Here is a 23,977-nt window from a genome sequence, read left to right as displayed (position 1 = left end):
ATGTGTCCCCTCTTCTTCATGTCTCTTCTGCATCAACACGTGTCCCCTCTTCTCCACGTCTCTTCTACATCAACACGTGTCCCCTCTTCTCCATGTCTCTTCTACATCAACACGTGTCCCCTCTTCTCCACGTCTCTTCTACATCAACATGTGTCCCCTCTTCTCCATGTCTCTTCTACATCAACATGTGTCCCCTCTTCTTTATGTCTCTTCTACATCAACATGTGTCCCCTCTTCTTCATGTCTCTTCTACATCAACATGTGTCCCCTCTTCTTCATGTCTCTTCTACATCAACATGTGTCCCCCCTCTTCTCATGTCTCTTCTACATCAACATGTGTCCCCTCTTCTTCATGTCTCTTCTACATCAACATGTGTCCCCTCTTCTTGATGTCTCTTCTACATCAACATGTGTCCCTCTTCTTCATGTCTCTTCTACATCAACATGTGTCCCCTCTTCTCCGTTGTCTCTTCTACATCAACATGTGTCCCCTCTTCTTCGTGTCTCTTCTACATCAACATGTGTCCCCTCTTCTTCGTGTCTCTTCTACATCAACATGTGTCCCCTCTTCTTCATGTCTCTTCTACATCAACATGTGTCCCCTCTTCTTCATGTCTCTTCTACATCAACATGTGTCCCCTCTTCTTCATGTCTCTTCTACATCAACATGTGTCCCCTCTTCTTCATGTCTCTTCTACATCAACATGTGTCCCCTCTTCTTCATGTCTCTTCTACATCAACACGTGTCCCCTCTTCTCCATGTCTCTTCTACATCAACATGTGTCCCCTCTTCTTCATGTCTCTTCCTACATCAACATGTGTCCCCTCTTCTTCATGTCTCTTCTACATCAACACGTGTCCCCTCTTCTTCATGTCTCTTCTACATCAACATGTGTCCCCTCTTCTCCACGTCTCTTCTACATCAACATGTGTCCCCTCTTCTCCATGTCTCTTCTACATCAACATGTGTCCCCTCTTCTCCACGTCTCTTCTACATCAACATGTGTCCCCCCTCTTCTTCATGTCTCTTCTACATCAACATGTGTCCCCCCTCTTCTTTATGTCTCTTCTACATCAACATGTGTCCCCTCTTCTTCATGTCTCTTCTACATCAACATGTGTCCCCTCTTCTTCATGTCTCTTCTGCATCAACACGTGTTCCCCTCTCTTCTGCAACACGTGTCCCTCTTCTACATCAAATCATGTGTCCCCTCTTCTCCATGTCTCTTCTACATCAACATGTGTCCCCTCTTCTCCACGTCTCTTCTACATCAACATGTGTCCCCTCTTCTCCATGTCTCTTCTACATCAACATGTCCCCCCTCTTCTTCATGTCTCTTCTACATCAACATGTGTCCCCTCTTCTTTATGTCTCTTCTACATCAACATGTGTCCCCTCTTCTTCATGTCTCTTCTACATCAACATGTGTCCCCTCTTCTTCATGTCTCTTCTGCATCAACATGTGTCCCCTCTTCTTCATGTCTCTTCTACATCAACATGTGTCCCCTCTTCTCCATGTCTCTTCTACATCAACATGTGTCCCCTCTTCTCCACGTCTCTTCTACATCAACATGTGTCCCCTCTTCTCCATGTCTCTTCTACATCAACATGTGTCCCCTCTTCTCCACGTCTCTTCTACATCAACATGTGTCCCCTCTTCTCCATGTCTCTTCTACATCAACATGTCCCCCCTCTTCTTCATGTCTCTTCTACATCAACATGTGTCCCCTCTTCTTTATGTCTCTTCTACATCAACATGTGTCCCCTCTTCTTCATGTCTCTTCTACATCAACATGTGTCCCCTCTTCTTCATGTCTCTTCTGCATCAACATGTGTCCCCTCTTCTTCATGTCTCTTCTACATCAGCATGTGTCCCCTCTGTGGAAAGAGACTCTGAAAGTTTCAGGAACAAAGATTCTCTCTCTTTTTGATCCATTTCTATAAAAACCTGTCTGAAAATGAGCTGATCAGATTTTGGCCACTTTATGATGTCATAACGATGTGTTGTCTTGGTAACCATTAGCCAATCAGCAGCAAAGGTAACCCCCTCCCCTTATCACCTGAATCTCCTCTAGAGCACCATTGAGTTCTTTGTAACCAAATGTCTCTCAGAGGGGCGTGGGGAGGGGCTCCTTGTTTTCATCTAAAGTAACAGACAGAGAATCAGCACTTTGGAAACAGGGCTGAAACAGAGGGGATTATGGGTAATGCTGCAATGATCTGTTTGGTGTTTCAGCCAATCAGAGACAGGCTCTGGATATATCTGAGACCTGTGATATATTGATGAAGAAGAGGAGAATAAGGGACCTTTGAGACAAATCGCTTTTCAAAATCATTCATCCCCTCCGCACTCAAACCTTTTAATTCTTGATAGGTTTTGATTGTTTATTTACTTACTTATGTATTGTGATGCTATGAACTGTAAATTGTGTAAATTGGAATGATCCATATCCAGGGGCGTATCTATGTCCTTTCCGATTGATTGGTTGGTTGATTCGTTGATTGATTGTGTAGGGATGGATCCTAAAAACTCCCATCATGGAAATCAGAAGTGATAATTGAATAGTTCAGCCCAGCCGCGAGAGGGCTCCTGTTGATGTTCATACTCAAAGTAATAATGTAATCCTCCGCTGCCTCGCTACGTCGCTTTATCTCAGTGTGAGAGCTGCAAGTGTCACCAGCTATTTAGTCATTATCAAAGCCACAAAAATCCCACTTCTCAAAAAGCAAAAGACTGTCGTGTTGAGTTTACAGTCTGATGAACAGAATTGACAACAATGCTGAATCAAAGCAAAACGATATTGCTACAGACAGACTCCATTTGCGCCTCAGAAGTGTGACAGCAGGAAAACTGAGTTAATCTCTGCGCTCACTGCCAACGTGATTGCTGAAGACGTGCAAATAAAGAAAGGCTTAGACAGCAGGAACAGCGAGAGCTGATGTGCCCAAAGTGGGGAAATTATTCATGTTTCAGCTGTGTTGACGCAGTAAAATGGAGTTTCCTGCTTTTTCAGCTTTGTTCATTTAACGAATGTGCATTTAAAAAAGAGGCATAGTCTTGGTGGAAACTAAAAGGTCCCATGGGGTCAGATGAACACGTTCCAAAGGGGGGGTTCGTTTAGCATGAAGCACTTGAAATAACTAAAGGATAAGTTAAACAAGAAAGTAGAAAGAAAGTGAAGTCATAGAAAACTATTGCTGCTAAAAAGTGAGCAATGGTTGAGAGTCAGAGCTAAACATTTCAGCACACACACACACACACACACACACACACACACACACACACACACACACACACACACACACACACACACACACACACACACACACACACACACACACACACACACACACCACACACACACACACACACACACACACACACACACACACACACACACACACACACACACACACACACACACACACACACACCTGGTGGACGCTGCGTCTCCGTCCTGTCCGTCTCCACTGGCTCTCTGGCCGGTGCGTCCCACCACCGAGGGTCGAGGTGAGCACTCGCCCCCCGGGGAGGAGGCCTGGGAACGCTGCGTCCCTCTCACCTCCTGGGAGTAGGAGAAGGACGAGTTCTGGGACACTGGATCTACACGACCAGGGACAGGAAAAGAGTTAGTTGCACAAAGACGCTGTGGGATAAAGAAGAGAGAGGAATGTTTTTTGATTTGATTTGATTTGATTAGATTTATTTTGAATGTGTAAAACAATAATACAAAAAAATAATAATAAGAATGAAATGAAACATGAGAATTATTATATTATACCAAGTTAAGCAGTGTCAAATTGATATACAAAAATATTACTGATTCTAAATTATATATAAACAAATGATCTACTTAATTACTTGTTTGAGTTATTCAAGAACTGAGTAAAAATGTTTGAGGTTGATTACTTCAATGTTTTGCAGTTATATAGTATATTAATGTATATTATAAGAATAAGGTGGTGCTGTTTGAAGTAGTTATTCATGCTAAGTCCATTTAACTTTTTAAATCTCAGCTAAAAACTCACCTCTTTGCACTGGCTTTTAATACCAGTTGAACACAACATTTATATGTTTCTAGTTATTGTGCTTTTTCTCATGTTTTAAAATATTGTTTTATTATTTCTCTCCCATTGTGTTATTTGATATTGTATGTACTCCCTGTACAGCACTTTGGTCAACTGAGGGTGTTTTGAATGTGCGATAGAAATAAACAAAGATTGATATTGAGATTCAGGAACTGCACTCGAGTATAACTTGTAGTTATATAGTATATTTCGGAGGCTTAATTTGTACTTGTTGCCTCACTTCATGTATCCGACATCTTAAGTTACTTTGCAGATACAGGTTCTAATTACAAACATAAATCATGTACTAAACTAAGATACATTATGATCGGTTAGGCTACCCAGAAGTATACAAGGCAAGGCAAGTTTATTTATATAGCACTTTTCAACACAAGGCAATTCAAAGTGCTTTACAAAAAATGAAAGACATTAAGCATTAAAAAAGAAAAGCTAATAAAATAAACATTAAAAGAAAAAGTACATGGATAAAAGTTACAGTGCAGTTTAAGATATGAATAGTTCAATTAAAAGCAGCGACAAAAGGAAAAGTCTTCTTGCTGGATTTAAAAGTAGTCAGAGTTGCAGCGGACCTGCAGGTTTCTGGGAGTTTGTTCCAGATATTTGGAGCATAATAACTGAACGCTGCTTCTCCATGTTTAGTTCTGACTCTGGGGACAGAAAGCTGACCAGTCCCTGAAGACCTGAGAGATCTGGATGGTTCATAGTTTAGCAGGTCAGTAATGTATTTTGGGCCTAAACCATTCAGTGTTTTATAAACCAGCAGCAGTATTTAGAAATCTATTCTTTGACACACAGGAAGCCAGTGTGAAGACTTCAGAACAGGAGTGATGTGATCCACTTTCTTAGTGTCAGTGAGGACTCGAGCAGCGGCGTTCTGAATCAGCTGCAGCTTTCTAATAGATTTTTTAGTGAGACCTGTGAAGACACCATTGCAGTAGTCGAGTCAACTGAAGATAAAGGCATGGACAAGTTTTTCCAGATCCTGCTGTGACATTAGTCTTTTAATCCTAGATATGTTCTTTAGGTGATAGCAGGCTGATTTAGTAACTGTTTTAATGTGACTGTTGAAGCTCAGGTCAGAGTCCATGACTACACCTAGAGTTCTGGCTCTATCTGTTGGTTTGAACATTGCAGACTGAAGCTCAGCGCTAACTTTTAAACGTTCTGCCTTGGCTCCAAAAACCATTACCTCAGTTTTATCTTTGTTTAATTGGAGAAAGTTCTGACACATCCAGTCATTGATTTGTTCAATGCACTTACTCAGTGTTTGAATTGGAGCATAGTCTTCTGGTGAAATGGTTATGTAAATGTGTGTGTCATCTGCATAGCTATGGTAACTTATTTTGTTGTTCTTCATTATCTGAGCCAGTGGTAGCATGTAGACGTTAAAGAGAAGAGGCCCCAAGATGGAGCCTTGAGGAACCCCACATGTCATATCACTCAGATGTGTATTTACCTATGGGAATTACCTACAGTGCAATTAAAGAAAGCTCCACCTTTATTAGCTGCATCAATATTCAAAGTCCAATAATATAATATGTAAATTACCTTTGGTAGTTTTGTACTTTCACTTGGGCAGCTATTAGAAGTATAGCTGCTACAGTTTAATGAAATCAAAATGTATTTGTGTAGGTCTTTAGGAATGTGTCACTTGCCCTATCGCAACCAAATAACAAATATATTGGTTTAAAGATGATGTGTACATAAACAACCACATGTACGAAACGGCTGCATCTCATATTGTTAGAAAAATATCCCTGGTCCCCGGCTTGAGCTTGAACCTCAGGATCCATGTATCTGTGATCCTCTCCAGAAGGGAAGGAGTCATCACATACAGAGCATCAACTAGTTCCTGAACAGTGTCCTTCACATGCTGATATCCAAGAGAGGGAGTCACTCAGTCACAAGATGGAGGAACAGAAAGCAGTCTTCAATGTTTACTTCAGATTAGCTCCACGTCAGAAATGAGCATGCTTGATGTCTCTCTCCATAGAGGCTGAACCATCATGTTCATCACATAGCTATCATCTGCCTCAAGCAGTCCTGATGCTCTTCTAGGTCATCACACATCCTGTCATGTTCACAGCTACAGTTGGGATACCTCTGTTAGCATGCTACTCTCATGCTGGAAGAGGACACTCACTATGTTCCCAACACTTACCTTGCTTTGTGGAGAAGAAGCTCGGATCCTGATGAAAGCGGAGTCTCCTCCTCAGCCCCACACACAGCTGCCTCAGGCAGGAGAGCGCCTGCAGGTGGAGGAACCTCGACTCACCTTTACCTGAACCCAGCCTCAGCAGGGACAGCAGGTTCTGCGAACACAGGCCAGATCAGAGGAACACTGTCACTGGGAAGCTGAGATATAGAAGGCTTTCAGAACAATGTAGGATATGATAGATATATAGATAGAGGGATACTTTATTTATCCCAATTTGGGAAATTCTTTTGTCGCAGAAGTGTGTTCAGAATTTACAATACAATACTTAAAATCAGGAGGTCAAAATCAATTTCATCGCGGGTCACATCAGCATTATGGTTGCACTCAAAGGGCCGGGTGTAACTTTAAGAATATATAAATATACATAAGTATATAATATATATAAAATAATGTATTATATTACATTATTGCCTCTGCATTGGATTATTATCGGATAGGGTAATAACTTCATAATGAACTACGTCTGAAAGCAGAAGTCTAGGGGCAAATAATTGCAAGTCTCTTCAGTGCGCATGTCACACAAAGAGATGCATTGTGGGACATGTAGTTTATGGGCAACGTGCTTCTGTAAAGCGGCATGTAATCGTATAATAAACATATTATATTCTTTGCAAGCTCTTGATGGCACATAAAAAGAAGTCGGGCCTAGAGTTTGACGGGGTGTCAAACTCTAGGCCCGACTTCTTTTTATGTTAAATAAATATATTTAAAGTGGAAAAGAGAATTAACATTAAAAGAGAATTAACATTAAAAGAAATTATACAATATAAACAAGACAATATACCATATTATGGATAATTAAAATAGAAAGTCAAAATACTACAGGTCTTTTATGAGAAAGGAGAAACTCAAACTGTAGCACCTAAACTGCGAGAAAAGTTGTAATAAAAAGTTGAACTAAATTATTGAAGCAACAATTTGTTCTGACTCCCCGCTAACGATGGCATGTCTCTAAATCTAAGTCTTTTAATTTAACTTAATAGCTCCAGCTCCTCAGAGGAGAGTCGAGCGAAGCCACACGAGGAAGAGCAGAATGAGTTCTTCGATGATGAGACTGCTGGGTGACAGTTTGCTAATGCTGCCTTGAGACCGATGTTCCACTTTATTAGCAAAGTAGTAATGTTCACAGTGGGGCTAAATCATGTCTTCTCCAATACTTCGCCCGTGAAACTGAGAGATAACAGATGCGCTTTGTTTTCAGTTTACATCAATACATGCAGGGATTTGTAGGCAAAGAAGATAAAATAAAGAAAGCATAGAATGTAGATTTGCATCCGTTGTCTCATCTGGATTAAGTTACGATTAAAGATCCTGTTTTGTATGAAGTAATGTGGAGCTGCAGAGATATCGCTGCCTTCAAATCTCATTCTACAGACTGTTGGAGAATAATTCTGTCTTTGCAGATTACAGATTGATCAAAATCACACGGTGAATTCTATACCTCGCCTGGATCTCTTAGGAGCTTAAAATGCTTTTGACTAATCTAGTGATCGCCTGGAAGTAAATCTTTAATATGGAAGCTGGTTCTGATTGTATAGTTTGATAAGTGAGATTATCTAATGGTTAATTGTTAAAACATATTATTTTAAAGTAGATGTTTTTGCTATTATGCATCTGTGTGTTCATTATTGTGCTTTTGACAAAAGATGATCCAAGCATTGATGAGATGATTTTCTATCGTGGTTGTCTGTATCAATCATTGTGGTTGGATGTTTCATCTTATTCTACTTTGTGATTCAATTCAATTAATTTCAAAACTAATAATAATTCATGTTCACCTTTAAGGCAAATCTATATACATATTTTTAAATTAAATGTAACATCTTATTGGGCATTTTACTTCCACTTGCTTGTATGAAAGTCTTTATTTAATTTGATCTTTTATTGTATATTTTAATTCACCTTCTTTTGTTACTCAATTCAATTAAAAACCTTTATTTATCCAGGTGAAATCCCATTGAGATCAATGATCTCTTTTTCAAGGGAGACCTGCAGCAGTAGGTTCCACAAGAAGACATCAAAACATAAACAACAGAACAACAAAAGGACATCAGACAGCAACATGTACAGGGATTACAATTTACATATCTAACCACATGTCCAGGTACCAACAGCATCTGATTGTGTAGCATCCAACCGAGCTTTAAAAACATGTCGTGGTGCCAGCTTGGTAATGTTCCATTCTTTTTGCAGACTGTTCCGAGTTAGTGGAGCTGCACGTCTAAAAGCTTTCTTCCCTCAGACAGTCCTAGCACTTGGCACATTTAATAAATCCACAGCATGCGATCTCAGGCAGTATGTACTTTCAATTCGCCGAGAGATCAGGGAGCAGATATAAGATGGTAGTTTATCCAACATGGCTTTGTGAATGAAAAGGTACCAGTGACTGAGCCTCCGTGCAGTTAGTGATGGCAGAACCGCCTTGGTATACAGGGTGCAGTGATGCGTAAGTGCTTTACAATTTGTCAAAAATCTCAGAGCACTGTGATACGCAGCATCTAACTTGCTCAGGCAATGGGCCGGTGCATTCATATATAACAAATCACCATAGTCCAGCAGAGGTCAAAGGTCACAGAGCCTCTTCCTAGCCTCAAGCGAGAAACAGGACTTGTTCCTGTAGAAGAAACCTAGCCTCAGCTTTTTAAGCAGATTAATGACATGAAGTTTAAAAGTGAGACAATCATCAAGCCAGAAACTCAAGTATTTGTAACACTCACTTCAAGTTGTATTCCTTGCGTAGTTACAATATCCAATATCCAGTGATGCAATTGATGTACGGTGAGACCACCCTCAAATCTGAAGACGCCTATTGATTTAAGTATTGACCAAATTATTATTAGACTAATGTTTTAAGGTTATCATAAATGATAAAAAGAGAGGGCTGTTAGAGAATAATTCTGTCTTTACTTCTAGATATGTAACCTTTCTGCCTGTTGACGTTTATCACCGACCCTGCGTCTGGTATCTCCCGTAAGGAATGTGCCGATGCAGTCATATGGTGTTGTTCCCAGGTTTATGACCGGTTACAGAGCCGAAGAGTATCTCCGGATGTCGGGGATATCTCTAGTGTTCCTAGGTGTTTACGCACCATCCCCCAATATGTGGATTAACTCTCTGTAAACTAGTTGAAGGCCAATTTAGGTTCCCAATATTGGATTGAGGGCCGCCCAAGAAAAAACGGAACACAAAATAATTCCAAAACAAATCCTTTCTTTATTGTACTAACCAATTACCGCAACTCGCGAGATGCCTAGTTGCCATGCAACCAGTAGTCTAGCAAACTTTCCACAAGCTGTCATTCATAATTTAGGAATGACAACCCAGGGGGCGCAGTTTTACCATTCTTAAATTCCATTCTAATTCTTACTAGATACGACCATGGAGGATTAAAATACAACGCATGCATTTCAGCGTGTCACATTAACTATCGCGGGCCGCCAGAAACATTTCCGAGGGCCGCCATTGGCCCGCGGGCCGCACTTTGAGAACCCCTGATCTAGAGAGAGGCTGGTCAGATTTGACATGGCAACCCACCGTGCAGTCAGAACCTCTGGCTCTGGGACTTGTGATGTGAAATTCTCCGGCCGATACTTGTAATAAACTATCAGTGTTTGACATCAAAGCTCCAGCTCTCCTCGCGTCTCTCCGAGTCCTGACTCTCCGTCGCTGCAGAAGGTTCCCTTACACAGACTTGACGGAAATTGTTTGTCTGGTACAGATCCTCTTATTTTTTGAATTATGATGCAAAATGTGTGATTTTTTCAGAACTGTGCAGCCCTGCTTCAAATCTAAAACAAGTACCATTTAGTTTGAAACACTCACATGACACAAGCACATGAATACTTCCTGCAAAGCCAACAAGACCAGGAGGACGACAGTTTGAACGCCTGCAGACAACCTTTCACTTCACCAAGGATTTGTAAACCCTGCAGTCGATCCCCAGGAAAATAGTTATTTATTTCCAAATTGTGCAGCCCTACTTTAAATGTAAAACACGTGACATTGAGTACAATAAACAAGCACCTTAGTATGTCACTTGGAATAACAGATAGTTTAAATTCCTGCAAAGCCAACGACACCAGGACGAGGACAGTTTGAACACTACTTTTACAGAACCTCTGATATTTAAGAACGCCTTAAAGCAGCAAAAAACTGCACCAAGGATGTTTAAACCCTGCAGTAGGAGCATCGTGCCCACACGGTCTCCTCTATCCTCTGCTGCCTCCTGAAGCACATCACTTTGCCTCCTGAGGATCCTCAACCTCCAGCAGGATCAGGGACACACATTTATAAATGGGTGTTTTGATCAAGGACACCATGTGACAGGTTATTATTGTGACACTGGCTTGAATGACCATCTAATACATGATAGGCTGGTTCACGGTCCCACTCGAGACAATGTCCTCTAATTGATGTGAATAAACAAGAAGATCCAGCTTCTGACTATAATCATACATCCTGAACTCAAGTCAAAGCCACAAGTTGCACTAAAATCACTATGCACAACATCCCAGTGTTTCTATATTATAATATAGCACAGTTTACGCATGGACCTGCCGTTTCGGAGTCATCCATCTCTCGGTGTGTCCCTGTTAGAATAGAGTCTGCAGTGCATCTCACACACTTCACTGATCAAACTGAGAATTGAAACGCTGGGCTTCATAATCAAAGAGAGTTCTTGCATCACAGCTGCTCACTAACTCCCCACACTCTCCCACTAAAGCTCTCGGAGTGCAATTAAAGCATTTAATTCAACATGTACTTCAAAGCATTACAACTAAGTTTTGTATTGAGGTTTCTCCACTCACAATTCTAAACCACATGAGTGTCGCTAAACATTAACATATGCACATTAACAATACTATAGTCAGCACAGGGACATGCATTGATACCTGCACTATGCTGGGCCTTTGCAGGAAGATCTCAGCAGGAAAGTCTTGCATGATGACGTCACACAGGAGTTCACAGGTCGTCCGCACCAAGGCAGGGTTGCTGCTCCTGAGAGAACTGTTACAAAATTACACTTATTATACAAAACAACTTTTTTGACAGGTTGGCACAGATTTTCTCTTATTCTGGGTCACTTTAATACAAAATGTTCCTGAACTTTCTTTACCATGCCTATAGGCGCGTTCACACCAAGTACTTTTCCCACAAAGAACTACTACGTTCACACCAAAAAGCCCCAGGAACTAAATTAGTTAATGAGAACCTTTTTCACCCCCTTTTCCGTCCCTGCTAGAGAGCAGGGACTTTCGTGGGAGAAAAAGGTTCCGCCCCGTAAAACTCCCAAAAATCTCAATATGGTCTAGCTGCGGCCGCGGCCAGTACACGGCGGTACACGACACGCCCACCTGACACGACACTACGGTGGCTGAGAGGCACCACCGTTAAAAGCGAATTGACGAGATTTACGTCATACAGCCCATGTAGTATAAACATTGATTTTAATTTCTTAGAGTAGGAGAGGTTTTGGGGTTTAGGAGGGAGGAAGGAAAATTAGGATTAGGTAAAAAGGTAGGGAGTGGTTAGGGTTAGGATGGGGGGAAGGGAAGGATTAGATTGAAGGGAGGGAAGAGAACTGCGACCCGGGAACGTTCATACTGGGTAGTTTATTTAGTTTAAAAAAAATTATCCAACGAGTTAGAGACCACAACGGAAGTGTAGTACCGCCGTTTGGCCACAAGACTCCGGCGCACTCCTGGGGGCTTGGTTCAACCTCCACTGTCCGCGGCCGCAGCTAGACCCTTCTCAGCCACCGTAGTGTCGTGTCAGGTGGGCGTATCGTGTACCATCGTGTACCGCCGTGTACTGGCCGCGGCCGCAGCTAGACCCTTCTCAAACATCTTTGTGAAGCCGCCATTTTATTATCCTCGCATTGCATTATTAGCATTAGCATTAGCCCCGCGCAGAAACGCAGAGAGACTAACTTATGGCAACACAAAATAAAACATGGGAGCGGTGGAGATGAGGAGGTGTCGGCGTTCTGGCGATTTACTCGGAAGGCTTCAGTAGAAGCTGCTGGGAGTCCCAGCAGCTGCTACTGAAGCCTTCCCCAACTCCGGGGACTTCCGGCCGGGGACTCCGGGCGGCAGTATACGCCGTGAAGTGGTTTGCGGCCTGCCAGTAAACCCAAAGCAGAAGAAGAAGAAGAAGAAGTGACGTCAGCGGCTTCATTTGCCTAATCCTCCCGGTACGTCCACACAGCAGCTTTAGACAAATGTTCCAACGCTTCTCTGCCCGTTGACTTTGAATGGGGATGACGTCACTTTGCTTCGCTTTTCACCGAACTGCATTGTGGGGGAGCGAAGCGAAGATTTCCAGGATTTTCAAGATTCAAAAGTTGAGCAATGTTCAACTTTTGAAGCTGAGCTGGAAGCGCCAGCCAATCAAACACGTTTATGCAAATCTGACAGTAGAAGCGCTAGCCAATCAAACCGCGTGTAAGCAGGGAGAACCGGACCGCAGTTCATTTCCTCATATTCCAAACGAGAAGTTACGGTAGCAAATCACCCGGTTCTTTACGACCAGAACTATTACCGGGATACAAACCGGAGGAACCAGCATGGAGGGAGGAGGCAGAGACAGTGGGGGACACTGGTAGGTTTCGTCTGTTTGGGGAGTTTATATATATATATATATATATATTGCTCGCATAAAATCCCCAAGCTCCAGACACGCCCAGCTCCAAGATTTTCAAGATGTTTGAAAAGCTGCTGTGTGGACGTACCGTCCCCCAGGGACTTATTCCGGTGTGAACGCGATCTGTACTTAGTTCATGAAAACTAAAGAGTTCTCAGGAACCTTTGTGGGAAAAGTACTGCGGTGTGAACGCGCCTCTTGTTATTTGTTAGATACATGAATTGTTTCTCACCTCTCGTTGGATGACAGTATGTGTCTGTCCGTGTTCGTCAAAGTCAGCCATGGGAACACAGAAAACTTGAGACACCTCACAGACTCGTGCACTAAGGATAAAACATAAAAAAGACAATTATTAATCAGTAAAAACGTCATGCTATTAGACAAGAACAAAATGACAAAAAACCTGACTTTTCAAAATACTGTCGCCTTTTTATTTCGTGTTTCTTTCTTATACTTGTATCGATGTCTGTTCTAAGCCTATAATAATACCTTTCATGTCTTCATTTATCATTATGAGCGCTTGTGTACCTGCTATCTTCTGAGGCGCCACATCTGTATGGCTTGGCATGCCCTTGTGGAAATATCCCATTTTCGGACAATGGTCTTCAGGTGGAACATCTGCAGGAGATAAAATGTACTTTCACACACTTAAAGCATCAAACTCTTATAAAGACAACCTTGCACTAATGTACATTCTCAAAGATATTTCAGTGACTGCTATTTTGTATATATTGATTGTTGTGCTTTTATTTCGGTCTTAAATGTGTCTTTTGATTGTATATATATATATATATATATATATATATATATATATATATAGGTATATACACATTTGTATTCATATTTTTATATATATATATTTGTATTTTGCATTCCTCTGGATTGTGGGAAACGGTATTTAGATCTCTCTGTCTGCAATAATAATAATAATAGTTATTTGTAAAGTACCTTTCTTGCTAAAAGTAACCCCAAAGTGCTTCAAGAGGCGTAACAGAAAAAAAAAGAAATACAAGTTTAATCGAAGGCTTTTTTTAAAATAAAGGTTTTTAGGCCTTTCTTAAACACAAACTGAAAGATTGACAATAAAGTTGACTTTGACTTTGACTAAAGACGACACCCTCTCATCCAGCAAATGATAAAACACGATGTGTTTTGTAGCAGAGAGAAGGAGAACTTGCAGCACCTGTTGGAGTTGTGTTGCGCTGTCCATGCGTGGAGACTGTGTTGTGGCTGGGGAGGAGTGGGGGGAGCAGGAACAGCTGGTCGAGGGTCCCGTCGATGACAGCTCGCAGGCTGGGCTCCACGTTACGAGACAGCTGAGAGAGGAAGTCCACCGCCCCGACGTCTCTGAGCATCTGGGCTGCACTCGGATGCTTGGAAGACACAAAATGAAAAATAGGTATTGTTGTGAAAATCCTGAATGTCCTCTTCCAACATGAGAGTCCCGTGATGACAAAGGTATCCCAACTGTAGCTGTGAACCTGACAGGATGTGTGGTTACCTAGAACTAGGGATATTTTCCTAACAGGTATGAAAGGAAAAATCTATAATTCAGTGTAATGTTCGGTGTGGCTGTCAGAATGTCACTGTGAAAATCACTCTGCATTTACACCCATGCTGATATTGAGGTACATTTTGTCTGTGAAGGAGTGGATATTTGAAGGGATAGTGTGGAAGTGGGTTTGGTTTCAACAGGAAGTAAAGTCATGAACTGGGGCAGCAGCTAAATGTATTTAAGACACCTTAAAGGTAGGGTAGGTAACAATGGAGAAACCACGCTAGAATTTGAAAGTACGCAGCCGAGAAAAATCGCCTCCTTCCTTCAGACTTCCTTACAGAGCCCCTCCCCCAACACACACGAACGGACTATGGATAAGTACCTCATAAAACCCACATTTAAAAGATCCATTTAAGCCTGTTATTAAACTTTATCACAAGATACATTAGTAGAATATTTATCCTACTTTAACATACTGGTTAAAGTCTGGTTCGCCTTGTGAAAGCCTGAACCCAAAACGACATTATACGTTTATCAGCCTATTGTGAGAGTAGGTAGACTGCTTCTGTCCACCTGAGGACTCGCCTTGTAACACATCGATAAACCAGATAGAAATATATCCATCTTTCTGCTCAAAATGTATCTACCTTTGATAACGTGGAGAGCAGCTCAAGGACTTCTTCCTGCATCGGCACCTCTGGGAAATTGAACCACTCGAGAAGAAGCACAAACAGCATCTTCTCCTGCACGATGTCGGAGACGGAGATCAGGGAATGGTCCAGTTTACACAAGATGTTCTTCAGCGCTCGCACTCTTATCTCCACCAAAGAGTGGCCTGAGGACGGAGAACACAACGTGGAGAAGAGACGTTATGGTGGACTGTCAAAAAGTATATTTACTCAAGTACTGTACTCAAGATGCAAGGCTTTGATTGTCATGTGTACATAGCTACTGTGTAGATATATCAATGAAAATCTTAGGCTCCTTTAACAGTGCAACACAATAAAACAGTGCAAGTAAATAGAATAAAATAGTGCAGAATAGTCGATATACAAGTAGTTGGAATATTAATATATATAAGTTGCATACAGATGAATGTTATGGATGTTCTTTCAAAAGTGCAGGTGTTCAAGTATGATGTTGAGATACTTCGTTCAAACTATTTCCCGACTCTGGATAAGCGGTGGAAAATGGATGGATTTGATGTTTCTTTAGACTTCTAAATCACTAAAAACAGATTCAGATTATTAAATACTACATAATATGAATAAAAGTATACATAAACAACACAAATTAGATCAAATTAACTCCACATTTACCAGCTGTGATGCATCATAATCAAAAATACTTTAATTGTTCTTAAATGGACTATAATGCTAAATGAAAACTTGTGTTATTTTCAGTACATTGATGTGGCAATACTTGTGTGCTTTTTGTAAAGTTTGATTTTGAACACAATGCTTTTACCTGTAGTAATTATCTTAGGTAATAAATTAGTACTTTTTCCACTTCTGACAGTTAGTTGTTTTTATCTAAGTGTTGACTAGTTTGACAGCTAGCTAACTTTGTGTTGAAGTTTACAAAAGTTACCGACATGTGTTACTGTAGATAGCTTCCACATTAACTACAACTTCACATACTTAAATTAGATGAACAGTGTTATTGTTAGCTTAGCATAAAAGAGGCTAATACACTAACACACTTTGTTTACATCAATAAAGTCAGGCTCTTTAGCGACTTAGCTTTAAGTTAGCTTACCTATTTTCTTTATAAGCGAGGATAACTCCATGTTCAATCTTCCTGTGTGGAAACAGGTTAAAAAAAGCTTCTTAAATATCCGAGGTTTGTCCGTTTATTGAGTGTTTGTCAGCCGGTGTCATGTCAACAGTTTTCTGTTCAACTAACGCGCCTTCAGCTCCACTTCCTGCGCGAGGACCGCGGTGCGTTCAGGAGCTACGGCTGTGTGGGAAAAACGGACATTTAATAAAGTCAGTGTAAATCAGGGGTGTCCGAACTACGGCCGTCAGCAAACTCCATCTAATATGGCCCACAAATGAAACTTGTGCTTGTCTTATATTGTACTTCTTAAATATATACGTTAAAATATATTACACAGTAGTATTCATGTGTTAATAAGCCCACTTTTCAAATAAATTCAGTCAGTTAAAGTTGGAAAAATGTTCTAACAAATCTTAGTTGATTAAAAAAAAGGCCCAATAACTTATTTACATAACAAGCTCGATATATTCCCTTCCTATTTCTCCTTATTATAAGCAAACTGAGGGATGAGCTGACAACAAAATAAATGAAACCCTATGGAGAGCTGTGATATAAGCTGTTTTTTGCTTAAGGCATTTTCAAGTATCAAGCATAATTTACATTTGATTACTTTTTCTGACTTATAACTTAACTTATGAGGCAATATACCTCATCTCTAGCGAGTGGCCCAGCCCTTCGTATGTTTTTTCTGTATGTGGCCCTCGGTGAAAACAGTTTGGACACCCCTAATACAGATGTTATTTTGGAAAAACAGGGCACCATCATTCAGAGAAACCGGCTAACTCCTTCTCAAAAACACAAATTCACTCATTTGTATATATTGTAAATATACAAATGTAAATAAATAGTATGTTGTATTCAATGTTGACATTCTGTAAATTGGATAGTCTGGCTTACAATGCCTTCAATTCTGTATATTTATATTGTGTATTCAATATACCGTGAATGCTCTATAAAGTGATATCCTTAATTATTAATATGCTGTATATATTCACTGTGTTGTTAATTATTTTTGTTGGTAATGTCTTATCTACATGCTGCTGTGTCAAAAGAAATTCCCAAATTGGATCAATAAACGATATTATCTTTAAAACCAACGTGTAAGCAAAACAGGTTAAAAAAGGCAATAACTGATCAAATATCTGTCCTCATGTTTTAAATAAAAGTACAATAAACATTATTGATTCAGCTGTGCAGTATTTAATTTTACTTTCTGATAATGCCAAAAATAAATCCTGTCTTTCTCTGAACATTGTTTGTCTTGTGAAACGTCTGAGTTAGTCTTTTATCATGTCTTTTAAAAGGTTAAGTGAATTTTCTTGTCAGGATAATTAGTGTTTCAAGCTATTCCTAAATCATTGAAGGCTTTTGATTTGCTTGAATACGGAAAGAATTTTTGACAGCAGCAACACTACCCTGTCATTAAATTAATCTTTTCAAACATTGACGCTCTCAAAAATCAAAGTGGATGTGCATCGCCTCGCAACGAGTGCAGGCAGAATTTCTCTCATACTCTGTGAGTAAGTAAATCCAATTACACCAGATCTCACACTTGCGCTGTGACGTGGATGTGATCAGCCGACAGGCGATAATTAACGAACTCAGCAAACGGTATTTGATATGATAATAATATAATGTAACAGCTTTTGACAATTCCTGAAAGATATTAGCGCATAATTAATTTGGGTGCACACGACAGTATGTATTCTGTCAGAAGAGTTTGAGGGGGTAGAAGAGAACGTTATGCTTTTGTAATCCATAAATGTTTAATTTCTGCATAAATAGATTTGTTAAATGACTTGACTTCCATTTTACGCACCATATTTCTGTACTTGTTCAATATATCAAATCAAATCAAGTTTTATTTATATAGCACATTTATAAACGATGTTTGGTGGAGCCAAAGTGCTGTACATATAATAAAAATAGCCTACAGTAGAGACACGTTACAGCAAATACAACAGCACAGATTGTTCAGGATATCAGTAGGAGAAAAACGACACCCTCTATCCTTAGACCCTCTGTCCTTAGACCCTCTGTCCTTAGACCCTCTGTCCTCAGACCCTCTGTCCTCAGACCCTCTGTCCTCAGACCCTCTGTCCTTAGACCCTCTGTCCTCAGACCCTCTATCCTTAGATATAGGCACCGACTATACTGGGCACAAGCCCTTAGGAATTCTCAAATACTCAAAATGACCAAAAAGGGATGCACAACAACAAATAAGATACACAAAATAACCAAAAACTAATGATTGAGTCTTGAAATGACCTTGAACGGCGACAAAAAGACACTAATAAATCCCAAATTGCATGAAAATGTCTATTTGAATCTGCAGCTCTTGATCAAGGGGTTCATTTGTCATATCTTTGCACATTGAGCCATATCTTAAAACCCAAGATGCTTCAATAATCTCAATCTCAATCTTTATTTATTTATATAGCACATTTAAAACAACCTTCAGTTGACCAAAGTGCTGTACAGGCAATACAATATTAAAGAACACAATGGGAGTACAATAATACGACAATAATTAAAAACATGATAAAAAGCACAATAACTAGAAACATATATATATATAAACATTTTTTTTTAAAACACATACAAATATAAAAATGTAATATTCAACTAGTAGCTACAAATTGCAATATGTTCCGTATATTTTTTGTTCATGTACAGCACTTTGGCGCGACCGAAAGTTGTTTTAAAATGTGCTTTATAAATAAACTTGATTTGATTTGATTTAGTATTAAAAAAAAATGGAAACCTATTTTAACACATCCCTGTAATGTAGTTTGAAATGTTTGCAAACTTTTGCAGCAAGGCAGAATTGTAAACAAAGTTGCACGACTCTTATCGATGGACCTGCCATTGAGGTTAAAGAATATACATTTGAACAATAAGAAAACTGACTGACATCCAAACCGCTGAGGAGCTCTTCTTCTCCTGCTGGAAAAATAACTTGTCAGACGAGCAAAGCTGTCGAGTCGGCTTCAAACAGTATATCCCATCCTTCCTGTTGGACAACCACTGTGTTTGCATATAGGCTGCAGACAGGAAGCAAAATGTAACTTTAAATAAATGAAAACATGGTGTATACTCTCAGCCCAGAGGTGGTTTCATCTTTTAACTTTCCCCTCATGTCCTGAAAATGACCTTTGTTTGTGCTCCCTGTAAACATCTTTAAAAAGGAGGACGGTCTTCCACACTTTTCAATATTTAATTGCTTGTATTTTTTTCAAAAGCGATTTAAGGATTTGTAAACCAGACGCACAATCTGTCATTTATTTGACATCAGGCTAAATTACTCATATGCCAGAACGCCCCGCAGGCTGTTAATGAAGGCCAGGCTGATCTCCGAGTGGAAATCATGCCAAATAAAAACATCGTGAAGACAGATTTACTCTCCAACATCTCTGAACTATCGCAAGCATGGAGCAATAACCTGCTGAGATCTCATTTAGAGATACCTTAAAGACACTAGACGCTGCAGAGCTGGAAACGTAGTGAAAATGCATAGTTTGGCCACTATTAGAGAGTGTATGAAAAGTCCATTGACCCCTATAAGAGACATTTAACTCATTACATGTATGTGTGCTCAAGAGTATTTAGTTTATTGTGGAAAATGCACTATTATAAACATTTGACATTTAGTGTAATTTTCTACTTCTTCAAACATCTCTTTATAGTTTTTAATGCATAGCAATTACACTTAAACAAGACAGACTTGACATCCTATCAGCAAAACAGAAAAAAGAAAGAAGAAAAGAAAAATAGAAACACAGCCCAAATAATATTCAAGTGTCTTCATTCTCCCAATCATGTTGTAGAGCTTTTTGCACGGGGGAAGTCGAAAAAGGTTTTCCAGATTTCTCAAAACCTATCCAGTTTGTTTTAAGGCGAGACACCCCAGGAGAATAGGGTAATTTTTTTAACTTAAAGGTATCAGCTAAACATTTCTCCAGTTAATTACTTACAATAAGGCAATTGTCTTTTGTATTACAAGTTTTCTGAAATAGCATGTTTGAATATGCAAAGTATCCATTATCTCATTAAATATGCACATATTTTAACACATTTCAGGAATCGAAATCTGAACTTTGGATAAAGCCAGATTCAAAATTCTTGTTTCATTTTGTAGTCATATTAGCATCTAAGGCTTTTACAGAAGGGATTTTGGATATCTCTTTTTATCACTCCATAAATCAGAAGATACTGTCAACAGCCCTAAAATATCCATTTCCGCCATGTTTTTAGGTGTACAATGTTGTATAATTCAGGCTATGAATTATATATGAACAAACCCTTCTGTAAAAGCCTTCATAATATTGATAGGAATATAACTGGAAGGTTTGGTGTCTCTACGTGCTACTGAAGTTGACATTTCGAACTCAGAGTAGGAGAAAAAACTCATTTTGAGAAAACGACCTTTAAAGATTGCAGTGAGGCGCTAGCTGAACCCTCCTGTTCTTTGGATGACAGCTTGCGCCTCGACGCACTCCGTCAAGGTATTTCATGTTCGGGGTCATTTGTTTTTTGTACAACCTTACTTCGTGCAAGTGACAATTGTTGTCGTCTTCTCTGTGAATGTTTTTTTCGCCGTTCTTTTGCCATTTTGAGATTTCAATTTCTAGCGGAAAGCTAACCAGGAAGTGTTTTAGCACACCACGTGACGCATCTGAACGAATCACGTTGTCAGAAATTGACACCAGCCAATGAGATTTCGTTTCTTGGTTTAAGACTCCTTTGTGCTTTCACGATTGGTTGCTGATACAAAGGAAATGACCATATTTGGATCCGATGAGATTGTGCAGGAGAGACGGAGCTTTCCAACGATACCTCTGTTGGCATGGTGCACACAGCGGTCGCGGTACTTTATGTTACGTTAGAATGCTAACTTTTGGTGAATTTAGGAGAAATCTACAGACGCAAATAGACAAACTATAGTAAAATAAACACTTAAATGTGTATTTCACAAAAGCCTGAAAGAAAACATGTTATAGAATCAAAATAGCACAAAATCTCAAAATTGACCAGTACTTGAAAAACGATGTTTTTGCCTGCCGTGTCTCGCCTTAAGGACAACATGTCTCCTTTCAAGAGCAAGGTAGTCAAGAACAAGGTAATCAAGAGCCTGGAAGTCAAGAGCAAGGTAGTCAAGGGCAAGGTAGTCAAGGGCAAGGTAGTCAATAACAAGGTAGTCAAGAACAAGGTAGTCAAGAACAAGGTAGTCAAGAACAAGGTAGTCAAGAACAAGGTAGTCAAGAACAAGGTAGTCAAGAGCCTGGTAGTCAAGAACAAGGTAGTCAAGAACAAGGTAGTCAAGAGCCTGGTAGTCAAGAACAAGGTAGTCAAGAGCCTGGTAATCAAGAACAAGGTAGTCAAGAACAAGGTATTCAAGAGCCTGGTAGTCAAGAACAAGGTAGTCAAGAACAAGGTAGTCAAGAGCCTGGTAGTCAAGAACAAGGTAGTCAAGAGCCTGGTAGTCAAGAACAAGGTAGTCAAGAACAAGGTAGTCAAGAGCAAGGTAGTCAAGAACAAGGTAGTCAAGAGCCTGGTAGTCAAGAGCCTGGTAGTCAAGAACAAGGTAGTCAAGAGCAAGGTAGTCAAGAACAAGGTAGTCAAGAGCCTGGTAGTCAAGAGCCTGGTAGTCAAGAGCAAGGTAGTCAAGAACAAGGTAGTCAAGAGCCTGGTAGTCAAGAACAAGGTAGTCAAGAGCCTGGTAGTCAAGAGCCTGGTAGTCAAGAACAAGGTAGTCAAGAGCAAGGTAGTCAAGAGCAAGGTAGTCAAGAGCAAGGTAGTCAAGAACAAGGTAGTCAAGAGCCTTTTAGTCAAGAACAAGGTAGTCAAGAGCAAGGTAGTCAAGAACAAGGTAGTCAAGAGCCTGGTAGTCAAGAACAAGGTAGTCAAGAGCCTGGTAGGCAAGAACAAGGTAGTCAAGAACAAGGTAGTCAAGAGCAAGGTAGTCAAGAGCAAGGTAGTCAAGAGCCTGGTAGTCAAGAGCCTGGTAGTCAAGAGCAAGGTAGTCAAGAGCAAGGTAGTCAAGAACAAGGTAGTCAAGAGCCTGGTAGTCAAGAACAAGGTAGTCAAGAACAAGGTAGTCAAGAGCAAGGTAGTCAAGAGCAAGGTAGTCAAGAGCCTGGTAGTCAAGAGCCTGGTAGTCAAGAGCCTGGTAGTCAAGAGCAAGGTAGTCAAGAACAAGGTAGTCAAGAGCAATGTAGTCAAGAGCCTGGTAGTCAAGAACAAGGTAGTCAAGAACAAGGTAGTCAAGAACAAGGTAGTCAAGAACAAGGTAGTCCAGAGCCTGGTAGTCAAGAACCTGGTAGTCAAGAACAAGGTAGTCCAGAGCAAGGTAGTCAAGAACCTGGTAGTCAAGAGCAAGGTAGTCAAGAACAAGGTAGTCAAGAACAAGGTAGTCAAGAGCCTGGTAGTCAAGAGCCTGGTAGTCAAAAGCCTGGTAGTCCAGAGCCTGGTAGTCAAGAGCAAGGTAGTCAAGAACAAGGTAGTCAAGAACCTGGTAGTCCAGAGCCTGGTAGTCAAGAGCCTGGTAGTCAAGAGCAAGGTAGTCAAGAGCAAGGTAGCCAAGAGCAAGGTAGTCCAGAGCCTGGTAGTCAAGAACAAGGTAGTCAAGAGCAAGGTAGTCAAGAGCCTGGTAGTCAAGAGCAAGGTAGTCAAGAGCCTGGTAGTCGAGAGCAAGGTAGTCAAGAGCCTGGTAGTCAAGAGCAAGGTAGTCAAGAGCCTGGTAGTCAAGAGCAAGGCAGTCCAGAGCAAGGTAGTCAAGAGCAAGGTAGTCAAGAGCCTGGTAGTCCATAGCAAGGTAGTCAAGAGCCTGGTAGTCAAGAGCAAGGTAGTCAAGAACAAGGTAGTCAAGAGCCTGGTAGTCAAGAGCAAGGTAGTCCAGAGCAAGGTAGTCAAGAGCCTGGTAGTCAAGAGCAAGGTAGTCAAGAGCAAGGTAGTCAAGAACAAGGTAGTCAAGAGCCTGGTAGTCAAGAGCAAGGTAGTCAAGAACAAGGTAGTCAAGAGCCTGGTAGTCAAGAGCAAGGTAGTCAAGAGCAAGGTAGTCAAGAGCCTGGTAGTCAAGAGCAAGGTAGTCAAGAACAAGGTAGTCAAGAGCCTGGTAGTCAAGAGCAAGGTAGTCCAGAGCAAGGTAGTCAAGAGCCTGGTAGTCAAGAGCAAGGTAGTCAAGAGCCTGGTAGTCAAGAGCAAGGTAGTCAAGAGCAAGGTAGTCAAGAACAAGGTAGTTAAGAGCAAGGTAGTCAAGAGCAAGGTAGTCAAGAGCCTGGTAGTCAAGAGCAAGGTAGTCAATAGCAAGGTAGTCCAGAGCAAGGTAGTCAAGAGCCTGGTAGTCAAGAGCCTGGTAGTCAAGAGCAAGGTTGTCAAGAGCAAGGTAGTCAAGAGCCTGGTAGTCAAGAGCAAGGTGGTCAAGAGCAAGGTAGTCAAGAGCAAGGTAGTCAAGAGCCTGGTAGTCAAGAGCAAGGTAGTCAAGAGCCTGGTAGTCAAGAGCCTGGTAGTCAAGAGCAAGGTGGTCAAGAGCAAGGTAGTCAAGAGCAAGGTAGTCAATAGCCTGGTAGTCAAGAGCAAGGTAGTCAAGAACAAAGTAGTCAAGAGCCTGGTAGTCAAGAACAAGGTAGTCAAGAGCAAGGTAGTCAAGAGCAAGGTAGTCAAGAGCCTGGTAGTCAAGAGCAAGGTAGTCCAGAGCAAGTTGTCAAGCGCCTGGTAGTCAAGAGCAAGGTAGTCAAGAGCCTGGTAGTCA

The 23,977-nt window shown here is 40.7% G+C and overlaps 1 protein-coding gene across 1 annotated transcript in view; it reads right to left on the bottom strand.

Annotated features, from left to right (window-relative positions):
* The window catches only part of rttn (rotatin), a gene marked incomplete at its 3' end in the record, with an annotated part of 46,906 nt that extends 30,563 nt beyond the window's left edge, over positions 1–16,343 (bottom strand). The window contains exons 1-8 of the mRNA XM_034079818.1: positions 16,207–16,343; positions 15,096–15,283; positions 14,134–14,323; positions 13,479–13,568; positions 13,183–13,273; positions 11,201–11,315; positions 6,252–6,402; positions 3,437–3,605 (exon numbers count right to left, since the gene is read on the bottom strand). Coding sequence (XP_033935709.1) covers positions 3,437–3,605; positions 6,252–6,402; positions 11,201–11,315; positions 13,183–13,273; positions 13,479–13,568; positions 14,134–14,323; positions 15,096–15,283; positions 16,207–16,237 — 1,025 coding nt within the window. The remainder of the gene's footprint in view (positions 1–3,436; positions 3,606–6,251; positions 6,403–11,200; positions 11,316–13,182; positions 13,274–13,478; positions 13,569–14,133; positions 14,324–15,095; positions 15,284–16,206) is intronic.
* Positions 16,344–23,977: the final 7,634 nt, after the last annotated feature.

The sequence above is a fragment of the Pseudochaenichthys georgianus genome, unplaced genomic scaffold, assembly GCF_902827115.2.
Source record: "Pseudochaenichthys georgianus unplaced genomic scaffold, fPseGeo1.2 scaffold_734_arrow_ctg1, whole genome shotgun sequence".
In the NCBI taxonomy this organism is placed as follows: domain Eukaryota; kingdom Metazoa; phylum Chordata; class Actinopteri; order Perciformes; family Channichthyidae; genus Pseudochaenichthys; species Pseudochaenichthys georgianus.
This window is presented reverse-complemented; position numbering and strand designations above follow the sequence as displayed.